At 36.9% G+C, this 6,782-nt stretch overlaps 1 protein-coding gene across 1 annotated transcript; it reads right to left on the reverse strand.

Moving 5' to 3' along the window:
* Positions 1-1,697: 1,697 nt before the first annotated feature.
* Positions 1,698-6,511, reverse strand: MKKS (MKKS centrosomal shuttling protein). Its single transcript, XM_048938301.1, has 4 exons — positions 5,294-6,511; positions 4,574-4,749; positions 3,786-3,896; positions 1,698-3,346 (listed from the first exon to the last, which is right to left on the reverse strand). The coding sequence occupies exons 1-4, from the start codon at positions 6,276-6,278 to the stop codon at positions 2,906-2,908; spliced, it is 1,713 nt and encodes a 570-aa protein (XP_048794258.1). The 5' UTR covers positions 6,279-6,511; the 3' UTR covers positions 1,698-2,905.
* Positions 6,512-6,782: the final 271 nt, after the last annotated feature.

The following is a 6,782-nucleotide window of genomic DNA, read 5'->3' on the forward strand; positions in this document are numbered from 1 at the left end:
AGTTAAGACCACAGTATACTGGCCAAAAAGTTATTTGTACTATAAAGCTCATTCTTGCTGGTAAACAAGTAGAAATAAAAAAGTACTAAAAATATTTAAATAAACACTGTTATGTATTAGCAACAACTGCCCTCTTGCACAGCCAGTCTCCACATACTGTAAGCACGATGGAGGCACCTCTTTGCAATAAAGGGACCATGTCTGCATCTTCAGAACAGTAATAAATACAAATCCAGTTGAAAAATTTCTTGCTATGACATTGACTCATGGATGTTGACTTCTCTGAGACTGAACAGTTTAGTAGTCAGATGACTCACTTCACATGGCACTGCTGAAAATGTGACATACTGCATTTTGCTACTCAACACAGAAGATCAGTTTTAAAGTAAACTAATTTGTTTGTACATACTCTACTGTGCTTCTTACATAAGAAATATTTTTCTAACAAATTTTGGCAACAATAAAAACTTTCTTCTCTTACAGGGATAGATCTAAAACTATAACGTCTGGTTAGTCTAGAAATGCCTGAACACATTTGAAATATCTGCGTTCTGTTCTACAGAAATATCTGTAGGGTAAGCTTCAGTTTCTCGAACTAATAAATCTGTTTTTACATAGGTTGCTACAAAATAAATGTGTTCTGTTTATTCCCATGGAAACTACAGCAGGTACAACAAGCACAGTCACACTAGTTGACAGAGCACATTCTCAGCTACAAAACACTACTTTTGAATAGCTACCAACATTATGCGCTTTCACCAGCAGTGAACAAAAGCCTGCATGCTGTACAGAAATTTGCCCCAGAAGAGGCGTCCCAGTGTTGCTGTCACCACTGCTGAAACACACCACCTACCACCTCACTGTGCAGTGGGTATCAGCAGATGCATTTTCTTCCACACTGAGGAATTCAGTACCACCCTTTTACTCCACGAGCACTTCCATGTCAGACACCATTCTGTCAGGCTGCCCCTCTGCTGCCACCTGTCACACAGCAACAAAAAGAAATGGAATACTGGTGGGAAGTTTCAACCTCTACTGCCATACCACCAACATGCACTTCTAATGTCATGGACCAATGCAGTAGAATAGGAAACATTACTTTTGGAGCAGCCCTCTTAAGAGCAGTTTTCTTTGGTGTTTTGACGTCGGTTAAGAATGCAAATGTTTAATGGAATCCTACTTGAAAATAGGATGTAGTAATAGAAAAACAAAGATGACTAAATTACTCTGCATTTTCAGGTCTTACTTTAAAGTTTTCAATACTTAACAGAAACTGAAATACTAAAGTGAGAAGCAACCATATTAAATTGGTTGCTTAAACGTGCTAACCCAAGTGGTAACAACTAATCCTCTACAGGTACAGGAAGATAGTAGCACAAATGAGAATTGAGTCTGAATTGCCCATAGGAAGCCATGCTAGCTGCTTATTTATCCTTTTCAGCCACCCTGGGAGACAAACTTACTAAGACTGCACCTTCGGGTATACACAATCATTTAGCTTCATTATTTCTTATGCTTTCATATTTTTCCATAGTATATTGGAAGATCAAGATATGAATAACTCCTGTAACAAATTCCCAAAGGATGCCTTTATAGCACTGAAGTAATCATTTCAGATCATGAAAAGAAATAAATTTAACTTCCTCTCCCCCAGTAATAAAATGATGTTCATAAAAAGAAGAAGTCTGTACAGGAGGCCTGGAAATATTTGCTTTTAATTCTACCTTTCAAAACTGAGTTATACAAGACAATGTCACTGTTTATATTCAGTACATATATTAAATCAGGAAAAATAAGCAGGCTATAAGTAATTCCGTTTTCTGGAAAGGCATGTCATGAATATTTGTTCCCTGTGACTGAAAACAGAAGGAGGAGAAAACAGATTAAAAAAGGAAGAAGAAATTGTAACAACCTTTTTTTCCTCACATGCATGCTGAAAGTGAGAAAGCATCAATCAACCTCCAATCAGCCTTACTTAAAGATCAAAATAAGCCTGCAAAGCTCAAAGCCTTTCTTTTTAAAAGAAGCAAAGCACAAAGAGTTAAAGGAATGGTAACTGGCACATTTTTGCAGCTTTGCTTCAATGACAGAAACATTATTTATAAGCCATCTTGTATTCCAAAGACAACAGTAAGGGTCCACTGTCTGAAAGCATTTTTCACACCCCCAGTCTGCCTTTTTTTTTTTTCCAGATGTGTCATTACCTGCTACATTTAAGAGACTCGGTTTGAGTTTAATACCTTGCTAAACAAGTTACATGTGAACTGAAAATCTTCCAGCAATTTAGAAACAAAGTGCATACAGAAAAGGGCTAAAACATCTTCAGAACAAAATTTGAAAATAGGAAATGCTGCTTAAGGGACTTGCTAAGGAAGATATTCTCTTTTTACTTAAAACATTAAAAACAGTAATAATGTCTTGCCACAATACAAAGTCTGTCTGAACACGTAAAGCTTTTGCTAAGGCTACATAAATCTTAATCCATATTTTCTCAGTAAGTCAATCAGCTTCCCCTACTTCTCTGAAGAGGCCATGGAGTTGACAGAAACATCCAACACCTTGCATAGTACAGGAAGACCACCAGGCAGACTCTTTAAATTCAGAACTATTTTCTGGAGAACATTTGAGTTTATTAGAAAATTTTTGAAGAGGCATTTGTTCTTTTGAATATACTAATTGGTGCTTCACGAATACATGGTTAACCATTTAGCAGTTTCCAGCACGTTCAACGTTTGAAAATGCCATGTCTGTAGATGAACAACTAGATGAATACTTACTGGCCAACTATTTGACTTAATTTCTGTCTATCGTCCATACACAACCATTCCTAGGTACCTTAATATGTTATAGATTCTTAATTGGAAGCAGAGTAATATGACTGCACAACACAATTCACATCACAGAGCTAATTTTGATCTTCAATTACGCATGAGAGATTCAAAATCAAATTGGCTGTCTCCACAGCTACTTGCAGGCCATTAAACTTTGCAGCAAAGCAGTCCAGTGTCATAAAGTCAGCAACCTTTACCGAAGGCTCTTTTGGGGAGCTCTCTATAGGAGAAGAGCCAAAGAGGGGTCGCAAATGTCTCCAGCTGAGATCCTTTGTGCTACTGTTTATTCCACAGCCACATTTCGAAAGTAAATCTGACCAATTAGAGACAGAAGGAAATCCTGATGGAACAAGCCAACAGTGTCCATAAGCCACATCAGTGAGAATTTCTCCATCATCATGACTCAGAGAACAAGCTACAGACTCCAATGAGTGACAAAACGCATCAGCGATCAACTGGTATTGTGTCTGAGAACAATCCACATCTTGAGAACTGCTAGTGGGCAGACAGCAAATCTTTAAAGAAAAAAGAAAACAATTAGAATGGTGGATTTAGAGAAATGGCTTTAGTCAAACATATCAATTATTTATTTATTTATTTTAAGAGTTCACAGTCAACAGAAAAGGTAATTTGCTCATTATTTCAATAGGAAAAGCTTCTAGACTTGTCAAAGTTGAGTCCTGCACGATTATCACTCAGTTAAAGTCTACACATTTTTATCATAACACTTAAACACTACATACCTAAAGAAACAGTTACAAGTGCAATATTAATGAAATTGTGAGAAGATGCCATTAATGAAGTGCTTCAAAAAGACACCTTTGTTTTATGAACTCAGACAAACATGCAACATGCAATAGACAAGTGACAAATAGAATAACTGTAACAGAAATTGTGAAATTCTTGACTACTCAGTTTATTAAACAGCTTTAAAACACCCTTTCTCTTACATACCTTTTGTCTTAGGTACGAAGCCAAATGAGTTTCAGTACAGCCACCTCCTAACAATGCCAAGGGTTCCTTGAGTGTTAACTGCAACACATGCTCTGCAGTTTCACAGGCACGCTGAAAACCATATGAATTTCTCATTAAAAACAACATAGTAGGATTTCACCAAATTAAAAAAAAAAAACAAAAAACACAACAACACAGCAAACTGGAATAAAGTTTTTAGTAATTCCTGATACTGACTTCATAAATTGAAATGTTAATATAAACATGTTGAGTGGCTTCCAAAGCCACGTTTACTGAGTAAGAAATGTCATTATTCGTCCACACTCTGTAAGTGTTGAAATAATAATGAAAGGTGTATTTCATTCTTTTTTTTGTAAAGCTGACTTATAAAAAGGTGACCTGCACCAACACCAGTTTTAGAGTAACTATTCAATAAAAAAAATTACACTTCACTGCCACTGCAGGCAATGCTGCTGACCTTTTCCCGAGTAATTTATTTATGCTCCCATAAACCAATGGGAATGAAAACCTCTACCTTGCACTGACTTCAAGAACAGATGAAAACTGCTTGTTTCTGAACAAGAGGCATCAAACAAACACAAGCACTCCACGGATTTTTAAGGTCTGGAAATGAAGGAGTTTCTAAATTGCTTTCTTGAAGTTTTCTAAACTCATCTAAGCTCCAAAGTACCAAAGTTTACTGTTAAAAAACCCACTGTATTTATATTTCTCATTATTCTAATTTTTTCACTGAAAACATCACAACAGAAGTTTCAAAATTTGCTTACCTTCAGTTCATCCCAAGTTGTTTCATTTCTGTTACAGAGTATCAAGCTGCAAGCAACCGTGTCACTAGGAATTAGATGCACAAAGTGTTTGGAGGCAAAACTCTTGGCACACACGTCCTTCAAACTGCCGTAACAACTGGGAGACAGTGAATATATGGAAGCTATAGGCTTTGAACCTGTCCAATTTAAAAAAAAAAAATAGAACAGCATGCATTAGTGTAACAGAATAGCCATCTGCTGCATTTCAGAGCATCAACCTTTTTCCTTCAGGCTTTTTAAACATTGTATGCTCTACAATAATTAACATTTGAGTCTACACAGACAATCTCAAGCAGAAACCAGCATGTTTTCAAAGTGTAAGATTTAGCTCAAGATAAGAAGTAATTTTATCATTCTCATTAGAGTTTGAAAATAATTGACGCGTGCAAATAGTTGCTACAATTATATACTTCTCATAGAACAGTCAGTGATCATTGGTGCAGTAGATCATTGCAGCCAGCCAGTACAAGACCAAACTCTTATGGAATTGCTTTTAGAATGAAAAGTAGCACTTTCTAGTCTGAAACGCTTGCTCTACTACTATGGTAGGATAAAGACAGAAATAGGAGAATTCCTGCTCCATAGTAACATCAATTTAGAAAGGTTTTCATTATGAGACTAGCAGCAAGGGTAACTATTTTGTATACAAAAAACAAACAAACAAAAAAACCCACTCATTACCTGTCACTTGACTCAGGGGTTCCATCACTGATAGCCCAGCCCTGTCCACAGCAATGACATGGTTATCTTTCAGATACTGTTTCAATGATGGATGGATAACTTTCTGGCACACTACGAGGCCAACTTCATCGTTAACCAACTGCTTTCCTACATTAAGCAACTGATCCAGCTCTGACATTTCTAAAGAAACTCTGTGGTGGACTGTTACTGTTCCCTCTTCTGGGTCAAACAGGTCTCCTGACATGGACACACAGAAAACTGCTACCTTGACAGTGTCAGAGGAAGTTCTTTTGACAGAAAACAGTTTTGCAAATTGAATTTCTGGTGTTTCTATCAATAGCCCAGGAATAACTGCAGAATCCAGAACTCTTCTACCTTTCACAGGTACTGTTATACATTTTCCTAAAACAGGCTTAGTTTCAGGATGGCATGGAACAGTAAACATAAAAGCCTTTACAATTAGCACAGCAAGATGATCAACCTCTGTTTTATTAAGCATGCAAGCAGGTTTGCTTATTAATATGCTACGGACCAAACAAAGAAGAGTCTCAAGATTACTAAAATCCACAGACACTCGGCAAGCACAGGCCTCAGACCTGAGGTAGTCAGTACACAAACTCAAAAGATGTTTGCTTATTTTTATGACAGTGCAAGATGCAACATTTAGGTTTTTGAAGCTTTCAATCAAGCTACAGCAAAGAATGGCAGTAAATAAGCCACAGTCACTGAAGCGGGACACATGGTTCTGCACAGAGGCTGTCAAAACCTTTAATACAGGGTGACTGACAGAAAGACGACCAAGTATGGCTGAAGATTGTGAAGTTAGACAAACGTAGCCTCCCATGCCATTGTGGAGCTGTTTAAGTCTACCAGCAGGCCCATAGCAAGATTTTAATATTGCAATTAACAGAGACAGCGGCTGACTAACTGTAGTTAAAGGTTCACTAGTAAATAATGAAGGCTTTTTAGCTTCAAGGCGAGACATTTTCAAAATCAGATTCTAATTCTGATATAAAAAAAAAGAGTGATTTCACTCTTACTCAGATCTAGAACTCACAGCACTTTAAAGCAGTACATTTTTATTCTTTGCTGACAAAGATTACTATTTTAAATGTAAAACAATATGCTAAGTACATTAGATTCTGCACATCAGCCATCTCAAAACGAGGCTTAAATCTCAGTGTGAAATTGGTAGTGACAGCTTTATAGCTACTTCATTCACGATGATCATCTCTCTTAGTTTCTGAATGTGATCGAGCAGATTTTTTTGCAACAAAGTTTACAAGCATGGTTCCAAAATGGAAACCTATAAGTGACAGTCCTGCCACAAGCAGAATGTTCTTTTTACTCCAGCTAGCTTTCCTCATCTTCTCTTCTGGCGATACTCACAGGTGATGTTTCAAAGTTAATTATACCTACAATAAAAACAAGATTATTAGGTATTAGCACAATCTTACACCAGTATCACACACCTTTAAATGCTTTTTTT

Source organism: Lagopus muta, chromosome 2, assembly GCF_023343835.1.
Source record: "Lagopus muta isolate bLagMut1 chromosome 2, bLagMut1 primary, whole genome shotgun sequence".
Taxonomy (NCBI): domain Eukaryota; kingdom Metazoa; phylum Chordata; class Aves; order Galliformes; family Phasianidae; genus Lagopus; species Lagopus muta.

What these genes read in the sequence shown, in the direction of transcription:
- MKKS (XM_048938301.1), bottom strand. Translation starts at nt 6,278, where the DNA reads ATGTCTCGCCTTGAAGCTAAAAAGCCTTCATTATTTACTAGTGAACCT. An exon ending in ACCCCTGAGTCAAGTGACAG is followed by an intron (nt 4,750 to 5,293) that starts GTAATGAGTGGG and finishes TAAATTGGACAG; the next exon opens with GTTCAAAGCCTATAGCTTCC. An exon ending in CTTCGTACCTAAGACAAAAG is followed by an intron (nt 3,347 to 3,785) that starts GTATGTAAGAGA and finishes TTTTCTTTAAAG; the next exon opens with ATTTGCTGTCTGCCCACTAG.